Source organism: Apiospora aurea (genome assembly GCF_038362705.1).
Source record: "Apiospora aurea strain CBS 24483 chromosome Unknown utg000003l_segment0_segment0, whole genome shotgun sequence".
NCBI classification, from domain to species: domain Eukaryota; kingdom Fungi; phylum Ascomycota; class Sordariomycetes; order Amphisphaeriales; family Apiosporaceae; genus Apiospora; species Apiospora aurea.
In genome coordinates, this window is record NW_027117390.1 from 2,717,075 (window position 1) to 2,738,495 (window position 21,421).

Sequence of the window (21,421 nt, forward strand, 5' to 3'; positions counted from 1 at the left end):
TTCCTGGTGCAGTTATTGCCGATGACGTCCGTGGCCTGATTGCGCTCCGTAATTCGAGGCATACCTGGCCAAATATCGCCATTCCCCTGAGCGGATCGGAGAACGCTACTACTAATCAGCCACTTCTGTCAAAGTACGACTTAAAATCCGAGTGACTGTGCCTCTCCGGGAAGGAACTCTAAATGATGGATGCCTAAAATTCTAGCTCTGCTGGAAACTGTGGTATCCCCGAAGCTTATGGGACTAGCTTCTAGCCCACGGCCTACTATCCACTATCTTCTAGCGCCGGAATCGTGTAGATACTGCAATCAATCACGTACAATGAATGATGGTGAGCATCGTCGATCAAAGCTTTCTCGAGAAGTGGTTCAGGTGTTCCGTGGTTCTCCGTCTTGATAATGGGGCTGCCATCAGCATAACCAATGTCGGCCTAGAAGCTAACTAGAGCCGCATGAACTCAGCACATTGCGGCTACAGAGTCGCAACCTCGGACTCTCCTTACCATTCAACTCCCTGTCACTCTCACGACCCAGAAAGGGGTCTCGGGTCCGTTATTAGACTGCAGGATGGATCTTTAACAACCGATACGGGCTGGCATGCCCCCCCTTTTCGCTAAATCCTCGTACTAAGCAGTAAAACTCAGCTCTAGCCAGACATACTAGTGGATACTCATCGTGAGGCTAGCCCCTAGACTCAACCATAGCTCACTACTAACAGAAACTATCGTAGCTCGCCTTGCTCGCTTCTAATTTTAAGTTCTACTTATCTACGGCCCTGGAACACGAATATGCTTGATGGATTCCTGGTTTGAGCCTCGACGTTTCGACTACTTCGGCGTCTCTTTTGACGGCCGTGAAGTGTTGCATTCCTTCCTTGCCTAACCCCCAAAAGATAGGAGCCATGCGGCGCGGACCTGGTCTGAAGAGGCCACTGATTGTGAAGATAACCTTTTTCATCCTTGCGGTCGTTGCCAGCTATTCTCTCATTTCCTTTTGGCACCTCACGTCGGATCACCCCCGAATTCCCCACGTTATCACAAGTGCGTTGGGCGCCTCATCAAAGACCGCGGAGAAATCGGCAAATGCTACATCGACCAGGCCAGTACAACCGGCAGAACCCCCTACAAACCGGCCATGCTGCTGCTCAAGCGCATAGCAGTCCGAGCTTGGGCCCTAGAAACTCGACATTAGGAGTACGTCGCCCTTTCCATCAGACTTCAATCCTGTCAACCGTCGACTTCTCGAACAAACTTGTTGCTCACACCATGACTGTGTAGTTTGATTCCATCCTTGCCCTGTCCAAAGGGGGCCGGACGTGGCGAGTCCAGGGCTTGCGGGCCGCCGGAGCTTTGACTGATGTCAAAGTCACCATCCCGCCCCAGCCGACATGGCCCAAGGAGATGATCCAAGCTTTCGCTGCGCTGGGGCCTGAGGAAGGGGTCCAGAAACCGGGCATCGGGAGCGCTACTGCGTGGCTTGCGCACATGGACCTGCTCAAGTACGTCATCCAGGCCAACTTGAACTCCGCCCTGATCGTTGAAGACGATGTCGACTGGGATGTCAACATCAAGGTAAAGCAAGCCCGCACAGCGAAGCAAAAGTCCAGCGGACGCGCGCTTCATGATGTTCCAACTACTAACGCGCGCGAAATCTAGGAGCAACTGAGCAAGGCCGCTGCGACAGTGCGCAACCACACCAAGGCCCCCTTCGAAGAAAGCAGCCCCTACTCCAGCAACTGGGACATCCTCTGGCTCGGCCACTGCGGCGACATCCCGCGGGACAACGAGACGCTCACCTTCTTCGCCGACCCGACCGTGGTGCGCCACGCCGCCTACGAGGGCTTCGCCAAAGGCTACGTCGGCGACCACGTCCCCGAGGGCCAGCGCGCCGTCTACCGGTCCCAGGGCGCCATCTGCTCGTACGCCTACGCCGTCAACCGGCGCGGCGTCCGCCGGGTGCTCGAGTACGTCTCGCAGGGCCAGGAGCAGGCGTTCGACACCAAGCTCTTCGCCGGCTGCCGCGCGGGCGCCCTGGATTGTATTTCGGTCAACCCGGAGCTGTTCCGGCACTTCACCCCGGACAAGAAGTTTGGGCAGACGAGCGAGGTCGACAAGCAGAATTGGGGCGGCGAGGACAAGATCGAGACTGACGGCGACGGCGAGGGCAAGGATGGCGGCGGCGGCGCGGATTCGGGACAGCAGCTGCAGCTCAATGTCGCCAAACGGGTCACGGGCACGACGAAGAATATCAAGAAAAGTGCGAGATGCCAAGCACTGTGGGGTAAAACCTGCACTGGTAATGAGGCTCCGTCTTTAACGGAAATGATCAAAAACATTGGCAATTTTGGCCACCATTGAGCTTTTCTGGGAGTGACTAGGTATAGTACATTTATATATAAAAGGATATAATCTGTCGTTGTACAGGAATAATGAATCAATCTGCAATGACTTAGGGCTCGTCGGCATCTCTCGAGAAATCCGACCACCACTGTACCAAGGTCCATCTTTTTTTTTCTTTCTTTTTTTTCTTTTCCCTACTGATACCAGCGCAGGCCAGCAGAAGCAAGCAACTCAAAACCGGTCAAACCCAACACATACCGAATCAAAACGAAGGTATCATACCCTGATACCCCCAAGATGTTCAGTACCTTCACTCTTCATAGCTGGATCTAATACCGAGTCAATCTGCTGAAGGCTGGGTATACTTGGCTGCTTGCAGTTCAGCACAAACAGCAACAGCGGCGTTGCAGCCACTGGTGATCGCGCTTGGGGTCATCTTGTAAGGGGTGCTGCAATCGCCGACAGCGTAGACCCCAGGCACGTTGGTGCCCCAAAAAGGGTAGTCGGCCTTGATGTCGCCCGCAACCGTGGTCTCGAGCCCCAGTTGGTCGACAAAGGGCCCCTGTGCGGTGGTTTCCGGGTTGTGAACCAGGAACTTCTCGACCTTGGTGGTGCCGTCCTCGAACTCGACGGTGACGGAGTTATCCGCGTCGTTGCCCGTCAGCTGCTTGATCTTGCGGGTCTCGACGTTGAACTTGGACTGGATTAGCAGGCTGGCCGCCGTCGTGACTTCAGCGGTCATGACGTCGTCGCCGTTGGTGTAAAGGGCGACTTTATCTGTCAACTGTGCGGCGTTCTGGGCCATGTGGGCAGCCATAGCGCCTCCGACACTTCCGACAGCCAGAACACCAGACGAGGCACCGCCTCGGTCTTCATAGCCGTGACAGAAGAGGCAGTGAAAGTTTTAGCGGAGCGATTCATGTCAGTCTCTTATCATGAACGTCATAAGGAATGTAACATGGAACATCCGGAAATTTGCCTTACATTCGTTTCTTCCAGAGCTTGTCGTACCCCTGGATTGCCGGTTAAATGGTATCCGACCCGACCGCGAGTATGACCTTGCGGAACTTCCTGACACCAGCTTTGCCGTCGTGGACCTCGAAGCGCGCGTCCGACTTCTTGTCGATCTTGGCAACCGGGAGCGACGCGAACTCGACGGTCGAGTAGTTGGCCAATATGTTCTCCCGGGCGGCGCGGCGGTAGTCCGCGGGGTTCTTGTGGTCCCAGGTCAGGACCATGTGGAAGTGGGCTGCGCCCTCGTTGCGGTACGCGCCGCTGTCGTAGACGACGGCCGTATGGAGCTGGCGTGCGACCATGTTGGCTGCCGTCAGGCCGGCGGGGCCGCCGCCGATGATGGCGACGTCGGTGAAATCCATGCTTGTTTACTGAGGACGGTATGGAGGGTAAGGCAGACTAGTGATAGTTACTGAAAGAAGAAATCTTCGAGGAGACTTGAGGTTTTCGGGGCTTTTTAAGGGTGTGTCTCGGAGATCGTCGATATATGGTCATGCCAATGCGCCGGCCCGAGGCCATGCAAGGGGGTTTGCGGAGACGTCATGTTTTATGCAAGAGTAGACCAACGGCATAGGACTGGCCCAATCAATGCATCTCCAGGGAATCCTTCTGGATGATCTTTCATGTAACGCCATTTGCCAAGCTTTTCCCCTTGCAGTTTATCCGCGGAGGGATTGCAGTCTTATCCCCCTGGTGCGGCACGAAGCATTGCGCTGCACTGACCGTGTCGGGCATGTATATAAATAGATGACACCCAACCTCATTAACCCCTCATCCGCGGCCTTGGTATTTGGGCATTTTCATGCGCCGAGGCTTTACTAACAGCCCGGGATTGTTCAGCACGCAACAGGGTGGTGTAAGGGGGAATAACACCAACCAACCCAGCGGCAACGATCGTCCTTATTGCGGCACGCGGCATCGCTCTAAACTTGCTCAAATGTGGTCTGCAAATAACAATGAATACTCTTTATTTATTTCATGAATTTTTCACTTGGGTAATTGCCCGGCCCTGTCATAGCTAACAAAACCGTCCAGAGTCCCGACTCTCAAGCCTTATATTACTAGGTATTTTGGCAAGCAAACCTAAGGCAATGTTCCCCATCTCTGCAGCTCTGTCCCTTGACGACGACCACCTCTGGATCTTTGGTGCTCCAAGCACCGGCCTTGAAGCTCCTCCAATGCCCCACCGAAAGCCTCGACGTAATCCGTCTCGTTGATCCTATCCAAGCAATCGTTCAAGTCGCCGATCCATTCGTTTCCACACTCCGGTTTAGCACCTCCAGTGGCAGACACGACAAGATCGAGGAGCAAGGTTCTCACTTCCGAAATAAACTCTTCGCCCTCTGAATTATCTACAGCTTCTGACATTTCATGTAAGAACTCTTTCGCGTCCGTGGCAAAGTCGGTAGATTGTCGCTCCAGCAGGACGTCATAGCCGCTTTCGACGTGAACATGGTGTAGCCCATCCATAAGTATGATAGGATGCCAATTGCGCGTCTTCTCGGTTATTTGGGTGGTCTCTGAATCTTGCACGATAGTATTCATGGGAGGCAGAACCTCTGTCAGGACGAAGTTGGCATTGATGAGGCCAAAAAGGGTTTCGTCGTCACCCAGTGCCTCCTCTGAGTCCAGACCGAAGCACTGCTGCATTGGGTAGGAAGTTCGTTGGCCTCCACCCAATAGGTTTGTGCTGAATTTGAGATCCAGCTGAAACCGCGAGCTGATGGCTTGGGAAACTTGAGCCTCACTTGTAGGCGGGACGGAGGGCAGCTCCGAACCAGCGATTCTGGTTTGGAACCCGACACCCACGCCATAACAAATGTGGAATTCTGACATTTTACTGACGGTTCCTAGAAGACTCAATAATACACTATTCTCCCAACCAGTAAGTGGATTTCTGACGCTCTTATACTGGCATTAATTGATTTTCAATCGTGTGCACATCAGGCTATTAGAACAAAGGGGATTCTGAACAGTGTTGTTGTTTTGTAACACAATTCAGCTAATGCATTATCACATTGGATGGATGATAGACTTCTTGCGAACAAAGAAAGGATGGAATCATTTCCTTGGGACTGGAGTTTAAGGCTATTGTCTATCACCCGTGACAGAAAGTTTTAGAAAGCTTGAAACAGAGTAGCGGATGTCTGAGAATCTTGCAATCTTTCTGTGGCGCCCGGAAAGAAGACCCATGACTTTTCTCTGCTACATGTCACATCTACATCTAATGATACCCAGACCACTGTTCTACTGTTGCGCCGACACGTTGATTCGCAAGGGATAGGGGGTTAACATGATCTCTGGGTAGCGTTTGAATGAGTGCTCCCCAGGCTGACAATTATCATAACCAGGATGCATATTACCCTGTGCAAGATACTACCCAGACCTGGTTTGATGTCGTTGTTAAACATACACAACCAAACATCTGTGGTAGCTTTTATAATGACATTAAAATGAGAAACATACTGCCATAGGCACCGTCAACCTTTCCAATGGAGAACAGTTGCGACTCGCCGAACATATCCGCGCCAGATTCATACTCTCATTTCGAGGGGGCTTGATCGTCCGATTTAAAGAGCTGGCCAGGGTATACGCCCCGCTGGCACCAGGCACCAGCGCATTCTATGGGGATCGTGGCATCTTTTTGACCCAATCGGCCCTTTTCCCATTCCCGATATTGGTCTTTAAATGTAAAGCCGTTGCCTCCTCACAACTATATACATCATCTCGTCGCCTACTATCTTTCCACTCAGCACAGTCAGCATGTCCGTTTTCCCATCATTCGAGGAGCTCTTCAAAACGGGCCAACGCCCACGTCTCACACCCGAGGCGGCGAGGCTCTATTGGGAGCTACAAGACCCCCTGGCCGACGCCGTGTCTGTAATGCGGGCAGACTGGCGCGAGAAGGGCTATTTCCAACGTGAACCGTACATCATCATCCACGAGACAATGGCCAACGCCGCAGACGGTGGTGGTGGAAGTGCAGCCACCACCTCCACCACCCCTCACCCAATTGCCGCGGCGCCTCTTACCGAGCCCAAGATCAGCTCCATCACGGTTCAGATCGACGCGCTGGAAATTTGGGAGGATTACTGGAGCGAGGTGGAGCACATGTACTACGTCGAAGACCGGCCGATGAAGAATTGGAAGTTGACGGTCGAACCGTCTTCGAACACGGGCGCGGAAGCGGGGTTCGTCACGGTGGACGACTACCTTTCGGCGCTGCACCCCTGGCTGATGGACCTGCGCAGCACCATCATCTGTGCCGACAACTTACTCCACCAATGGGAGCCCATGGCCCGGCCCGGGTATTACAACAAATTGATGGTGAATCACGAGATTATGAACCACATCTGGATCGAGGATGAGCGCCAGTATCACATGGGGCGTCTGGGCACGGAGAACCAGATCCAGTACAGGCCCGGCGAGACGTACCTGGACTGGCTGGTCCTCCGAGCCGAGAAGGGCGATCTGCTGGCCGCGCAGGAGGCACAGCTGCAAGCTAGCATACGGAGGGTGGACCACGGCCTCAGCCAGCAGGTCCTGGAGGATCTCGCGGATTTCCACGAGCGCCATGGGGACGAAGCGATTAGTCGGAAGGTCGAGAGTTGGATGGAAAGGCACACGGAGACACTGGAAAATCCGGACTGGGGCTACTGGGTGGAGGAGCGCGAGAAGCGGAGGCAAGCGCTCTTGGCCGAGAGGCACGCGGAAATGGCTAGGAGGGTGTTTTGGAGCCGCATGAGCCGGATGTCCCGATACATCTGTATTTGCCCTACTTGAATCCGCCCCATTGGTATTTACCTCACTTGCAAAGCGGGCATGGAAGCGATTCAACGAGCTAGACTTTCCTCCTGTTCCTTGCATCAATACATGTACAAGACAACGAAATCCTCAATCAAGCATCCGTAGTAGCCAACTGGAATTCCACCTCCGAAGCAATATCCCGACTGCTCCTCCCAAGCTGCGCCGTATAAGTCCCGGCCTCAATCTTCCACTTCTGCGCCACGGTGTCCCAAATACTGAAGTCCCGCCTCTGCAGGCTGAACGTGACAGTCTGTGTCTCTGCCGGGTCCAGCAAGATTTTGCGGAAGCCCCGCAGCTGTCGAACGGGGTTCTTGGCGCTCTCGGGGAAGCCTAGGTACAGCTGAGCCACCTCGGCGCCTGCGACGGAGCCGCTGTTGGTGAGAACTGCGGTCAGGGTCACGAGCTCATCGAAGAGGTCCGCGGGGCCGCCGTCGGCAGTCTCGTCGGTGGTGTAAGCGGACAGGGGTTCGCTATCGCTCGACTGCTTGGAGATTTCGAGGGTGCCGTAGGTGAAGTTGGTGTACGCTAAGTAGTTAAGAGACGGGGCTTATCAGCCGGCGCTACAATGTAATGAGAAGTATGTAAGACACTTACACAAACCATACCCAAATTCATATCGAGGTTCGATGCCGGCCTGGTCGAAGTGGCGGTAGTCGGTGTACAGGCCTTCGGTGTAGTCGCAATCGCAGCACGGGCAGATCTCCCCGTTGTAGTCTTCCAGCTTCTTAGCGATGGTGTAGACCAGCTTGCCGGATGGGTTGACGTCGCCGAAGATGACGTCCATGATGGCGTTGCCACTTTCTTGCCCGAGAGCGCCGGCATTCAGGACGGCCTGTGTGAGGAAAATGTCAGCAGCAGACGCGCATTTGTATCCCGCCCGAACTGACTCCGCTTCAACCAGAACAACTCCGAAAGAAACAAGACTTACCGTCACATTTGGATGCTCAATCCAAGCATCAACAAGCCGGATACCGGCATTATTCAAAACCACGATGGTGTTGGCACAATACCCCGCCACGTCATTAACAAGTTTATCCCCCGTCTCATCAGCCAGAGTGAGCCGGTCGGCGCCCTCCTTTGCAAACGCGTTGAGAAACACCATGCAGTACTGCGACCCCGACGCGAACCCGGAGACCGAGTCGAGCGGACCGCCGCCTGGCTTCACGTCCCCGGAAGGTAGTACGGTGTAGTTATCCGACACGATATGCCGCACCTCAAAGCCGTTCCCGTCCGCGGCCCGCGCCGAGAGCGCAGTCAGCGGATCCACGAGGTACGGCATCGGCGTCGCGCCGCTGCCGCCGCCGGACGCGAGGTGGCCGGCGTAGGTCTCGCCCTGGTAGTCGTAGACGTTGGGGACCATGGCGGGGCCGATGACGGCCTGGGCGACGTCGAGGCCGAAGACGCTTATCGAGGTGACGTTGCTCAGGGGGAGGGCGCCGTTTGTGTTCTTGAGGAGGACGATGGATTTGGCCCCTGCGGAGCGGATGAGGGGGCGCTCTCGGGTTCGCGCACGTTGAGATTGACGGTGGTAGCGGGGTCGGGGTACTCGTCTTGGGGTAGGTTGTAGTTGAGCTGGGTCGCGACAACGCGGATGGCGTGGTCCCGCATTACTTCCTCGGGAATCGTGCCGTCTTCGATCAGGGCCGAGATGTCGGCGAGGTTGAGGCCGGAGTTCCAGTCCAGACCGTGGGCGAGGGCGGCGGTGCGGTTAATTGGGGCTGTGGCATCGGGGATAACCATACCTGTCCGCGAAATGAGTTAGTCGCTGAGATAAAAGGATGGACTGGGGTGGGGGGGATGAAGAAGACGAAAACTTACCCTTGAACCCAACCTCCTTCTTGAGAACTTGGTTCAGCGTATAGTCATTCTCGCAGCCGCCCGTGCCGTTCACGCGGTTCATGACGCACATGACCGAGCCCAAACCATTAACGATACCATCGACCCAGGGCCATAAGTACAGTTCGTGAAGGGTACGGTCATCCATATTGGTGGATGATCGATCGGTACCGTCGGGAGAGCCATCTCCGACTGGGGGTGAGGTCAGTTCACAAGCCCCTTATCAATCAGTTTCCACTGGGAATAAACTTACAGCCTAACTGCCTGGTCCGGTTCGTCTCCTGCTCATTACCTGTATCACAATTATTAGCTCTGCGGGCTTCGCCATGGGCCTCTTGATCTGTATATGCCTACCAACGAAGTGCTTGCCACAGGCGATGACATCCTGGCGTTGTATACCTTTGATGGCCGCACCGAACCTAAGACATATTGGTTAGAATGCCTGGCGCCCCGTTCCACAGACCAGAGGGGAAGCCCATACATCCTTCCTCCTAGAAACGGGTCGGATCCCTACAGATGCAAATTAGCAAAGGTACCTCCTATGGAACATATTACAGACTGAAGCATCCAATAGACGTAGTTCAGCACTTTCCTGCCGGCGGGCTTACAAAAGACTCGAAGTTTCGACCGCCTAGAGGGCTTCGACCCATGGGTCCGGTAACAGGGCCTAACTGCATGCTGTACCCCTTGCTCCGGAACTCGCGAGCCATCGCGCCGTACTGCTCCTCGATGAGCTCGGGAGCCCAGGAAGCTGCGAGCGTCTGGGCGGCGATCCATCCTGAGACCCCACGGCCTCCGTTCAAGCCCATGGGGCCTATCGAGCAACGCATACGTCGTTAGACGAAACCGGGGTCCTGAAAAGTTGGGGATTGATCCGGCGTACCGTCTTTGGCAGTGAAGGGCACGCGGCCCGGCGCAGTCCCATCAAAGACTGAAACATTGGCTGCTTGGTAGCGCGTCCAGGAGCTGACAAGCTCCTCGGCTTTTGCGTACGCCTTTGCCCAGTCATTGTAAGGTTGTTGGCCGAAGACATGGGCGGGAAGCCCAAGAAGAGCGATGGCAAGGAGGAAACAGCGAAACGCCATTTTATAGAGTATATGACACTGTAGCCTTGTGATGCCTCGAAAGAAGAGATCACGAGGAGCAGGAAGCATGTTCGTGCCTCCCGGCCTCAAGCGAGGTTGAAAGACTTTTGGGGGGGACCCTTTATAGCTGCCCTCACAGCTTACATCCTACGTCACTGGCCATAGATCTGGATCCTGAGGCACACTACGCAGCTACACAAGACTCGGGGTAATATGAGATCCGAGATGCGGAGAACCATCATGTCCAGTGGCCAGAACTAGTCGGACTTCGTGAGTATTTGCTGATTATTTTACCCGGCTAGACGTAGTATTTGTTAGTTATTCCACCAAAGGAAGAGTCACGACGATCTTCGGCAGTTACTCGGTGTACATTTATGCACGCTTGCGGTGGGAGCCGAGTTTTATCCATGGGGCTCAGTTTCCGAGCCCCCTTTAAACGAATAATGCAACTGCTCATCGAATGCACATGCTTGGCCGCCACTTACCGGAAGGGCAAGTCATGCTGGCGATGCCATGAGGGATCAACTCAGCCGTGCAGGAATATGGGGTAAAATGGGAACCCCGCGACGTTCTCGTGCACCTGGGGGTTACATTCGGCCTCGGCGCAAGCAAGAGCATGATGTAACCCCCGGTGATGACCTCATGGATGTCCCGGCTTCTAACATGTCAGTTATAGCGCAAGTCTATCAACAAGGAGCGTCTCAGGTTGATAAGGAAGGTAAATTACTGAATAACACCATGACTGCATCATTGGCCGTTGAGGGTATGTTTAGAGCAGAGTAGTGGGCGAGAAAAGACCTTGCAGAGCTCAAGTCCAATGTAGCTGCGCGGTACTCTATCAGCAGCTCGGCCACCATGGAGATATACCAGATGACAAGTCATTAAGATTCCATCCAGCGCCAATTGTGGGCATGGATGAGATGGCAGCCATTATGTCGGCCGATGACCACTCGTTATCGACGTCCGGTATCACCCCAGTTGGAGGCAAAATGGCTTGACTGATAGGTGATTCATCCTGCCCCGACGATACCGCTCCACTGTCCGCCGCAGCCTGTCTTGAGTCTGATGCTGGTGTAGGTGTTGATTTTGCCGTTGGTACTGCCAGAAGAAGCCGAGCCAGCTCCTGGATCTCCCGCACATACCTCGCCGCCCTCGGCCACGTCTCGGCGAGGGCCTTGAGACAGCCGATAATGAGGCGCAGCTGGTTGCGGCCGACGGCGAGCTTCTCACCGGAGAATATGGTGCGGCACGCCGAGAGCAGCGGGATTGCACCCGTCGTCACCATGCAGACGATGAAGGGCGTGTGGCTGAAGCGTTCGGCGGGCAAGGCCAGGAGCCGGACCTGCGCCTCGATGGCGCGCAGGCACCGCGTTGTGTGGACGATGAGGGATTCTTTGGCGATATGCTCGTCGGAGGGGTAGGTGGTGCAGCTGGACATGGTCTCGAGGGGGTGGAAGAGTAGTTTGGAAAAGGGGCGATGCACTGTGAGGGCGGCGCTTACATGCGTGTCAGTGGGATAGGCCCAAACCCTTACAATAGTCTAATAGACCGAGAGATGAAATGAGAGAGTAATGGTGAGTTACATACGTGTGGACAAGCATATGTGCCTGGAACATGAGCTCGTCTATCTCTCCGCTCTCCGACATGACTTCCCGTTTTGACTCGGGAAGGAGGCGAAGCCATCCGTCTATGACGGTGTCAAACTCCTGTATGACCATTGCGGATCCCTGCGGCTTGGTCAAGGGTGGGATGGACTTAAGTACCGAGGTAATACTGCGGTAGGCACCTACGAGGTGGGCAAAGGAGGAGTAACCCGGACCATCTGTCTCAAGTTCCCGGGTGGAGTAATCATCCCACGTCCGGGGCGTCGGTATTTTCTGTTAAGGAGGTAAGTATAGGCTACTGCATGTGGTACGGGGGTACAAAAACATGCAAACAGGGGTATCAACAAAGGGGGTGTACTTACCCCGGACTCATACTCGTCCTCCTCGCACGGGAGGTCAACTGTTGTCGCAATCTCGCAGACACGGAAAGCGAAGCTCCTATCAGTTGCCGCCGTCGAGGCCTCGACGCTGAGCAGCTGCCACCAGGTCCTTCGGAAGCTCTCTTCTAGAACAGCGTCCCCGGCACCATGCTCGGCAGCAAAAGACCGATGATGCATACCTAGCTCCACTGCCATATCTATCGCAGCGTTGAGCTGCTCGTGCGCCCTGGACTTCTCGTCGGTCCAGTACAGCGCTACGGAGTAGAGGAGGTGGTACTGCACCATGAAGGGGCAGGATGTTGAGCTTGGAGGTATGATGGGCGGAGGAAGCACTACTTCTTTCGACCTAGAATGAGAACGGAAAAGCGAGCCGACATACTTCATTACAGAAACCAGGGGATGTAGTTTCTCTAGTAAGCTTGGGTCCTTGGCTAGACGTTCTAAAGCGGGCTTGGGGACCACACATGGATGAAACCTGTGGAAATGAAGATAGTATGTGTCGAGATTTGCGTCTGGGAACACAGATGCTGTTGTTGCTGTTGTGGATTCCGGGTGGCAGCTTGAACTCGAAGAGCCATTGGTGCACATGCCGGACGCGGCGTTGTAGTTGACCTCGGATTGCGGCGGCTGACTTGATGGCGTCTCCACAAACATCCGCAACCAGTCGGGCTCCTCGCTCCGATCTTGGCGAGGAGCTCCGGCTGTTCCATCTCGTGACTGATCCGAGTCGGCGATTGATGGTGACGAGGTAGTTGCTTCTTTGGCGGACTCTGCCTCGAGACGCCTACGTCGTGCTTCTAGCGCGGCCCGGTCGAGCCCACCTCTCCGCGATTTGGCATAGCGACATGATTTCCCATCGGCAACGCACCGGCGGCATTGGGGCTGTTCGGCGCTGCATCGCACGTGCCGCTCGCGACATTGGATGCAGGCCAATACCACTCGCGGCCCACTGGCTTTCCGCGAACTACCCGATCCAGGTGTGGTGCTCATCGTGAATTTCGCTGCTGTGTCCCAGAATGGGGTGGCGGATTGACGAAGGGATAGACGAATGGAGCGGCCGGGAACTCGTCGTGGCCACTAAACCCCTGAGTAACGTCCTGGTTTTAAGCGGGGGCTAGACTGTCTTTAGGCGGGTTTTGGGGGTTAGTCAGCACGTCGACTCGGGTACTCGGGGAACCGTTTAGCGGGTAACCGACGAATTTTGCAAGGCGTGCCTTATTGCAGCCCACGTCAGCACTAAAGCACAGTTCTGCAGCACCTCTCCGCGGGAAGACACGGGCGGCAATGCACCTGTAATGCCCCCTGCTACAGGGCGTCAAACCACCCGACCCATTCAAATCCCACACTCGACGGTCTTCCCGAATAAACGAGTTCCCGGATTCAGCGCCGCACTGGAGATGCTGCACAGCGTATCACACATCCTTCCAATTCCATACCATGTCAATGGTAATGGTTCACGGTATTAAAAAGCAGGCCGCGACGCGACCATGTCACAGCAAATAGATCGAATAGAGCCAGACTAGCAATTACAACCACTACCAACATCGGAACGGCAGCGTCAGACTGTTAACATGGCCAAGAGAATCATCATAGTTGGAGCTGGCTTTGCCGGCCTGATGAGCGCCCTCGCCGCTAAGCGCCTCATCAACATAACTCTTCAGCAAACACCCGAACCAGCGGAAGACATTGAAGTGGCCGTCATCGCACCCGACGACAAGCTGGTGGTGCGCCCACGACTCTACGAGGAGAACGTCGCCGCCATGAGCGCGCCCCTTTTCGAGCTCTTCAAGACCACCGGGGTGCGATTCGTACAGGGCAGCGTCGAATCCATCAACGTTGAGAACCAGCAGGTCACTGTGAATGCGGCAGGACTGCGCTCCACCCTCTCCTACGACCGCCTCATTCTCGCCGCCGGCGGCGATAACGTACTGCCTGCAGGTGTGCCCGGGCTGAAGGAGCATACCTTTGCAGTCGATCACCTGGAAAGGGCTGTCCAGCTAGAAGCCCACCTCAAGAACCTGCCGTCAATCCAGGCGACCTCCGCCCGCAACACCGTAGTAGTCTGCGGCGGCGGCTACACCGGCCTCGAGCTAGCCGCTGAGCTGCCCGGACGCCTGGCCAAGATCACTGGCTTCGAAGCCAAGACGCGCGTCATCGTTATTGAGCGCGCCCACGTCGTCGGACCTGATCTCCCATCCAGCATGCGGCCCCTTGTCCTCAAGACACTAAACCGTCTCGGCGTAGAGGTCAAGCTGAACACCGCCATCACCGGCATTGACGCGGGCGGCGTGACTACCAGCACCGGCGAGCGCATCGAGACGTTGACCCCTATTTGGACGGCCGGCACCGTCGCGGCGCCCCTGACGCGACAAATCCCAGGGGACAAGGATAGATTCGGCCGCCTGATGGTAGACGCCCACCTTCGCTGCCCCCAGGCCAAGACCATCTACGCTGCAGGCGACACCGCCTGTGCGCGTACCGACGAAGGCGATGACGACGATCTCAACACCGTGGCGTCCGAGGCCCAGTACACCAAAATGTCGTGCCAGCACGCCATGCCCATGGGCCGCTACGCCGGCCACAACGCCGCCGCGGACCTGCTGGGGCTGCCGGCGCTGCGGTACAGCCAGGTCATGCTGGGGACCGTCCTGGACCTGGGGCGCGACGACGCCATCTTCGCGGCCGGCTCGGGCGACGAGGCCGTGGTGGCGCTGTCGGGCGCTGCGGCTAAGCCGCTCAAGCGATGGATCAACGAGACGCTGATCTACCCGCCCGGGGCTGACGATCTCGCGGGGGCGTTGGAAGCAGGGAATCCGGTTAATAGGACGGTGGTGCCAGCGGGGTTGGGATGCTAGGAGATGTATTGGTCATGAAGAGTGGCTAGGATGGGTCGCCACGATATAAGTTGTTGGGTTTTGTAGCTACGTCATGTTTACCCTCCTACTCCACCGTTTCGATAGGTAAAACTTGATAGGTATATCAGAACGGAACTGGTGTCAGATAAGTCAATAAGCAGCTACCTAGAGGTGCAATTTGAATAGATTTCTTTGATTCGGGTGCAACACCCCTTTGGATTGCGTATTAAAGATAATTACGGGATCCTCCTAAGCGAATAACACATCTGATACAAGGGGTTGGGAAAACTGCGATGCTAAAAGCCCTTGCCCTAGCCAGTGTGTAATAGATCTGAAACGAGCGATGAGATCCAGTCACCTTCTCCTCGGCACTGGCAATAATCCTGGTATCCTGTACCAGAATCCGAAACCAGCATTTCCGGCCCTCCTCCTTCCTCCCTTCCTCCGCTCCATCCAGTTTAGGTACAGCCGGTCGGCTTATTGTCCAAGCAGAAGTTGACGCACGCGTTGCGCTGGACGAGGCTGAGGTTCTTGATCTTGCCCTGCTGCGAATTGGGCGGCACGACGCACTGGTTGTTCAACCTCGTCGTCGGTAGCAACAAGTCGCCGTACGTGAGTCCCGCGACGCGCTGGCTCGTGTGCGCGCAGCAGTACGAGGCCGCGGCGCCCTGGACCACCTCGGCGATGCAGACCGAGTTGCCGCTGCCGGGGACCGGGCTCGCCGCCGAGAGGAGGAGCTGCTGCTGCAGGTACCCGCACAGGGAGCGGCTGGGGACGTTGCCCGGCAGGCAGGCGTCCTGCTCGAGCGCGGTGCAGAGGGTCGGCTTGGGAGGGAGGAGGGTCGTGAGGGTGGGGATGGGAACGGCGGTGATGGGGTTCGGGGCGGCGGCGCCGTTGTCGTCGCGGTAGATGCGCACGCGGATGCTGGCGCTGCCGCCTGGGAAGGCGAAGTCGTCGATGAAGCTCCCCTCGAAGGAGATTTGTCGCGGATCGACCACCACGTCGGGGGCGGGGGCGGCGAGGACCGTGGAGGATAGACTGCCCATGGCGCCGGCAAAGGCCAGGAGGTTGTTGTTGTTGTTGAAGCGCATGTTGGTGGCTGGCGGTGTGAGGTTTGATGTAAGACTTGAGTGAGAAGGCCGGCGAGGTTGTGCTAGCTCAGAGGTGGATGAAGTTGCTGGTAGGAATCCAATGGATGGTGTTTGTTGCCCGAGTTTCGATGATGCTAGATGGACATTGTGACTATCTTGTGGAGGGAGGGAATCACCTGGCTTTTTATACGCATTCCTGGGCATCGGCGTTTTCACGATGCCGTTGGTAGAGGGCATCTAGATTGCATCTAATTTAGAAAGCTCGTGACACGACCTACGTCTGTCTCCATCACCCATCGAGATTTCCGGTCTAGACCTTCATCCTCCTGCTTTGTCGTCCGCCTCTATCCCGCTGCCTCCGGAAGCCTCGGGTGCTATAAACTTCCACAGAGGATCATCGCGTCGATCTCGTTCCTGGCGAGCTCGGCGATAGAAGGATGGAGGGAAGTCTGGGATCGATCGCAGGGCAGTGACTTGTCCTGTTTCACCGATCCTGACGCTGGGTGTACCAGCTGAGGGCTTAAAAGGGGGTCGAGAGCTGAGTCTTGAGACATATGGCGGCGAGTCGTGCGACAAGCGCTCGTGGCACGCCGGAGGTCTAGGCTATGATGGCAGTGGTCCTCTAAGGCCGTCATCTACACCCTCTCAGAATGCGGTGTAGCTTAGGGTTTGTAAACTCCGGAACACCGCCGACCGAAGCACAGAGCTTGAGTTGCTCATTTGCCTGCCGGTGCAGTTGAAAGTGGCTTTTTATAACGAGACGATTGTACCATGAACGCAAATGGCGTTCGGGGCCATTGTAAAACCACACTTTGCAGTACTACCCAAGCAACAGAGGAAACGAATGAAACAAAGATGGTCAATACACCAGACCTCATCGCCCTGCCCAGACCTCAAAGGCTTGCTAGCTCGTGTACCCGCTTTATCTCGATGTTCGCCAGTTCAACTTGTTGCTGCACCCGCGCTCTGAAGTCGGGATCCCTCTCGCTCTCCAACGCCACATTCTCGCTGCGGACCATGTCCAGCGTGCTCTTTACACTTTCGAGATGCAGCGAAATCGTGTTCTGCAAGTCTTCCTGGAGCTTGTCGGCGATCTGGGCGAAGCTGCCCTTGAATTGGCTCAGCAGGTCTTTGAACAGCGTGTCCCGTCTCACCACGCGGTTGACGTTGGCTTTCCGTCGGGAGTCGCTGCCCCTGCCTGTCAGAACCCCACCAAATGATTAGTCTAATTAAGCACTTCAAGCCTTTGGAACCTTGGTCTGCTTACCACATTCAGCAATGCAGCTTCTGTAGGCCGCTTCCATCGACTGCCCCATGAAGGACGACCTGATGCCTGATAGTGCATCTACTCTTAGGGCACTACACCATGTCAGTTTGTATCTCATGTGGATCGACAAGAGGATTGGAAGACTTACTCCATAGATTTCAATGACTCTTCACACACAGTGTCCATGTCTCTCTCCAAGAGGCATTGTCGTGCCTCGATGGCTTGCCTGAGAGCCAAAATCGAAGGGGAAGAATCACCCAGTTCAGTATCTGACCCGAGTCAGTAAGTTGGGCTTCAGAAGCTCAAGTCGACGATTCAACGCCGGTCAAACCCCAAATGGCTAATTTCTCCCCTTACCTAGATATTCCGTTGCCCAAGTCATGAGCTCCTCAACTTGGGTGATAAGCCGCTCATGGCTTTGCTCGACAGAGTCACAGAGTTGCGACCACCGCGGCGTCAAGTCTCCTACCATGGCCGCGATGGCTTCCTCGTTCCAGTCGTGGCTGCCAACTGCTGGGGTGCAGTAGTCGCCATAGTTTCGACAAAATGCCGAGTACGTTGCTTAGCTTTATTAGTACGTCTGTCTCAACATATTCATGCTTCAGCCCTGGAGGTTGCTTACAGTGATGCCACTGCCGGTTTGATGTTTGTGTCAGTGGTTGAATCAGCCAAACTGCGTCTTGGGACGGGACACTTACACCTGACCAATCGAAGCTGGCCTCCGTCGCGTGCCTACTCCATGAAGTGATCTTATCTCCTGCGGAAGAGAGATGAGTTAGTCCAGACTTTTCTAGGTGGGATGTTAGGGAAGACTTACTGCCGGGGGTGTAGATGCGACTTCTAAAACTATTCCTTGTTGATGAAGAAATCTCATTGGTCACACTCGATCTTCCCCATAAGTCCTGTTATTTCTGTGTCAGGCACTGGTGCTAGTATTGGGTACACGCAATCAATCTCATACCCGTTTCAATCTACCCTCCAGCGTATTCAAGGCGTCTCTGATATTCTGCTTTCTCTCTGCAGTCATGGTGCCGAGACCAGACTGGACCCAAAGATCGACATCGTGAACAAGGGCTGGGATGCTGTGCTTCATGTAGTGCTCGGCCATCCGCCGCTGGCTTTCCGAGACCATCTCCATACAGTGCTCTCTAACGGAGAGGATGCCGCTCAGCTGTAAATGGCGGAGAGCTTCGGCTTTGGGCTCGTTCCGGTTATCCCAGTACTCGGTGTTGCTGACGCAGAATACCTTCAACTGGTGGTTCGGTACCCGATCTTGGTAATTGTTCCTGAGCTTGGATTTGGTGATCTCGTTGCGGCAGGTCATCAAATAGTGTTTCAACCTGGGCGATTTGGTTAGTATATGGCTTCTTTGGGCTGTACCTCGCACATGTACTTACTCGTATTGCCGATCAGTGTACTCGGCCCTAGGGTCTGGGTGTTAGTGCGAACCCGGGTGGTAACAGATAGGGTGCTACGTACTTGGCTTTCCTCAGTTCTCTACCGAGACGCAGTTGCTCATCCTTCTCTCCGTCACTCAACTCCTCATCAGACACATCATACTCTTGTTGCTCTTTCTCGATGTCGCGGATACTTAGACGGGCAATCTCGGCAGCGTCGGACTTTTGCTTGATCGTTCTTGCTTTCTCTCCTTTCCAGTCCCTGATGGCCTCTTCAGATTTGATATCCTGTGCTATGTAAGGCGCGTGTTGACACTGGAGCATGTACGGGGAGAACCTTACGTCTGACCTGGTGCAGATTATCCCGACATTGCTGAGCTTCGCCTTCTTGGCAAGCTCAATGACATTCATGACACCTTCATCGGTGATCGCACGTCCCTCAATGCAAACTGCGAAGATTTCGTTGCATTCGATCATGTATCGTTCAGTTATATGACGTCGTGCGGCGTTGAGATCACGGAGGCCTGGAAGAATCAGAGTTGAGAGTACTTGATAGAAGTTCGTCGCTTGATAACTTACCAGGTAGATCCACCAAAATCAGCCCCTTGCTCAAGATCTGCGCATTCAGGTAGACACTAATGGAGTTAGCCTTTGGCTTTGCTTGAGTCCAGCTAACTTACTTGATCTTCCTGATGAACGGCCACTCGGCAGGGCCATCAGCCTGCACTTGCTCCGAAGTGAGCCGTGCAACAAGATTCGAACAATCCTCTATGTTGTGCGTGGTGTGAGATGCATCCTCGAACGATGGGGATACCTCACTTAGCCAACCGTAGAGCATCTCGAGGCCTTCCGTGTCCGTCGTCCGTGTAAGGCGAAACCCGTTGCGGAAGTGATCGCGGAACATGACTTCGAAGGTGTGCTGAGCGACCTTGGCCATTTCCTCGTAGTGCTCCCGTTCCTCCCCCACCAGTGTCAGCTCGTTCAGGTGGAAGTTCCGGTACGCTTGTAGCAGGCGCGCCAGCTGATCTTCGACCTCATCCCGTGTGAAGCGGTGTACCTCCACGATGAAATCATCTCTGTCGTGGAAATGGTACTCAGTCGCGACGCAGGTACAGGCGGCGCCTCCGTTGCTCTGTCGAATACTTTCAATCAGTCTCTTACGATTTCGATTTCCGGGTGCATTGGGCCATACTTACTGCACGTGCAAGACCCCGGCAATCCAACAGGGAGTTCAACAGACTGCTCTTTCCTGCAATCAACCTGGTCAGCGAAATCCACGGCCACCGACGAAGCGGAACTAACCAACGCCCGAGTCGCCCACAAACCCGACGGTGCGGCTAGGCGGGCAATGAAAAGTCGACAACGTCTTCGCTTCTTGATGCAAGCGCTTCATGGTCGAGTCCGGGTCAATATGCAGCGAACTGCTCGCCAACGTGTCCTCCAGGTCAGACATGAGTCTTCGAGCATCGCGAAAGGCGGATTGAAAGGTGGGCTCATTGAATCGATCATTCGGGGCTTTCTCATCCCGAACATCGTAAATCTCCACGTTGATCTTGGAGCTGGACCGCCTTCGGCGACCACTTCGCGGTAATGGCGTTCCAGGCGTTGATTGCTGAGCCTCCGGGGTGAGCAACCTCGCAGATCGACTGCTGGCTCCATTGCTTATGTGGTTCAGAGCATCGGCGAGCTCAGACATGCCCATAGAGTTTGCAGTAGGCCTGGCGATACTCAAGTCCTGGAGTCGCACATCGATGCTACCAAGGTCGGCATCGTTCCCTGAAGTAAGTGCATCGCGCGGCCCGGGTGAGACCCGAGCGCGTCCTTGGGAGCCTCCTGACGACGCGGGAGGAGTGAGCGACAACGAAGGTGTGCGGGCATGAGTGCTTGTAGTGCCAGAAGAAAGGCTTCTTGGTGCATCGTGGGGTATAGGTTCAATTGAGGGAAGGACGTCGCCCGAGAAGATCCGGGGCCTCCCGTGAGGCTCCCGGGCGTCTCTGTCCTCGGTACTTGTTGGCAGTGTACTTCCGCTCCTGGGTGTGAGAATGCCATCGGAGGACTCGGACGCGCCCTGTCGGGGTGCAGTGAAGGTGAAACTGTAGCTGGAAGTCTACATATGCCTAAACTTAGTGGTGTGATGATGCAGAGACTCTTGTATTACCTACATCAAGTTGAGTCATTGCGTAGTGGATGGGTAGAGGAATTCTAGGCTAGATAAGCAACCCCAAGACGCCAATGTTGATTGAACGCATACAAGGAACAGCGTTTCTCGTGTTAGATGTCGAAATTTCAAATCGTGTAAAAGTGCCTGTGAGATTGAATTGCATCGTGTGCAATTTTTGGGTACGAAGGGGATCTATAGCTGTGAAAAGAAGGGTTCCCTCATATTCCCCTCATTCTCCAGGGTGTGGCTGAGCAGGCATCGAACCAACATCACTTCAGCTGGCCAGTGTTGGCCGCCCTAGGTTTCTCCAGATGCACCCTCTGGCCGGTTTGTTGCCAATTTGAGGCTGTGTGCATAGAGCATCCTGCATAAGTGTCTCATTCGTGCGTCAGGGGGCTGCAGAACAGAGCCAACCAGCAAACCGCCCAGAGGTTAAACGAGCGGGACTTCTCGCCCGATAAGCAAGCGTATCTGATGATTGGTGTGCCGGCTTCTTGGGTCCGGGAAGGAACAAATGCCCTTGACTGACATCTCAGAAACCGTTACTCGTTGTCCACCTAACCTCAAGAAACCGCATGATGTTCCC

General features: G+C 55.1%; 9 protein-coding genes across 9 annotated transcripts; 3 read left to right on the forward strand and 6 right to left on the reverse strand.

The window, feature by feature from the left end:
- Positions 1-1,081: 1,081 nt before the first annotated feature.
- On the forward strand, positions 1,082-2,356 carry PG986_004703 (uncharacterized protein; the record flags this gene model as incomplete). The annotated part of the gene is made up of 3 exons (XM_066840925.1): positions 1,082-1,192; positions 1,277-1,570; positions 1,655-2,356. The coding sequence occupies 3 exons, from the start codon at positions 1,082-1,084 to the stop codon at positions 2,354-2,356; spliced, it is 1,107 nt and encodes a 368-aa protein (XP_066703552.1).
- A 31-nt stretch (positions 2,357-2,387) lies between these two features.
- On the reverse strand, positions 2,388-3,714 carry PG986_004704 (thioredoxin reductase GliT; the record flags this gene model as incomplete). Its single annotated transcript, XM_066840926.1, has 3 exons — positions 2,388-2,408; positions 2,730-3,208; positions 3,417-3,714. 3 exons carry the CDS (start codon positions 3,712-3,714, stop codon positions 2,388-2,390), a joined length of 798 nt encoding a protein of 265 aa, XP_066703553.1.
- A 721-nt stretch (positions 3,715-4,435) lies between these two features.
- Positions 4,436-5,188, reverse strand: PG986_004705 (uncharacterized protein; the record flags this gene model as incomplete). Its single annotated transcript, XM_066840927.1, has 1 exon — positions 4,436-5,188. One exon carries the CDS (start codon positions 5,186-5,188, stop codon positions 4,436-4,438), a length of 753 nt encoding a protein of 250 aa, XP_066703554.1.
- A 927-nt stretch (positions 5,189-6,115) lies between these two features.
- PG986_004706 (uncharacterized protein) lies at positions 6,116-7,135 on the forward strand (the record flags this gene model as incomplete). Its single annotated transcript, XM_066840928.1, has 1 exon — positions 6,116-7,135. One exon carries the CDS (start codon positions 6,116-6,118, stop codon positions 7,133-7,135), a length of 1,020 nt encoding a protein of 339 aa, XP_066703555.1.
- A 115-nt stretch (positions 7,136-7,250) lies between these two features.
- Positions 7,251-10,080, reverse strand: PG986_004707 (beta-glucosidase D; the record flags this gene model as incomplete). Its single annotated transcript, XM_066840929.1, has 9 exons — positions 7,251-7,684; positions 7,754-8,606; positions 8,672-8,901; positions 8,978-9,187; positions 9,249-9,287; positions 9,350-9,414; positions 9,477-9,505; positions 9,604-9,809; positions 9,879-10,080. 9 exons carry the CDS (start codon positions 10,078-10,080, stop codon positions 7,251-7,253), a joined length of 2,268 nt encoding a protein of 755 aa, XP_066703556.1.
- Positions 10,081-10,918: 838 nt separating this feature from the next.
- PG986_004708 (uncharacterized protein) lies at positions 10,919-13,054 on the reverse strand (the record flags this gene model as incomplete). Its single annotated transcript, XM_066840930.1, has 3 exons — positions 10,919-11,576; positions 11,668-11,957; positions 12,047-13,054. The coding sequence occupies 3 exons, from the start codon at positions 13,052-13,054 to the stop codon at positions 10,919-10,921; spliced, it is 1,956 nt and encodes a 651-aa protein (XP_066703557.1).
- A 581-nt stretch (positions 13,055-13,635) lies between these two features.
- Positions 13,636-14,919, forward strand: PG986_004709 (uncharacterized protein; the record flags this gene model as incomplete). The annotated part of the gene is made up of 1 exon (XM_066840931.1): positions 13,636-14,919. One exon carries the CDS (start codon positions 13,636-13,638, stop codon positions 14,917-14,919), a length of 1,284 nt encoding a protein of 427 aa, XP_066703558.1.
- Positions 14,920-15,377: 458 nt separating this feature from the next.
- PG986_004710 (uncharacterized protein) lies at positions 15,378-16,010 on the reverse strand (the record flags this gene model as incomplete). Its single annotated transcript, XM_066840932.1, has 1 exon — positions 15,378-16,010. One exon carries the CDS (start codon positions 16,008-16,010, stop codon positions 15,378-15,380), a length of 633 nt encoding a protein of 210 aa, XP_066703559.1.
- A 318-nt stretch (positions 16,011-16,328) lies between these two features.
- PG986_004711 (uncharacterized protein) lies at positions 16,329-20,851 on the reverse strand (the record flags this gene model as incomplete). Its single annotated transcript, XM_066840933.1, has 15 exons — positions 16,329-16,613; positions 16,928-17,208; positions 17,278-17,369; positions 17,426-17,546; positions 17,635-17,790; positions 17,976-18,009; positions 18,239-18,617; positions 18,675-18,701; positions 18,757-18,962; positions 19,017-19,198; positions 19,254-19,309; positions 19,355-19,806; positions 19,871-19,923; positions 19,977-20,781; positions 20,837-20,851. The coding sequence occupies 15 exons, from the start codon at positions 20,849-20,851 to the stop codon at positions 16,329-16,331; spliced, it is 3,144 nt and encodes a 1,047-aa protein (XP_066703560.1).
- Between the last annotated feature and the right edge of the window lie 570 nt (positions 20,852-21,421).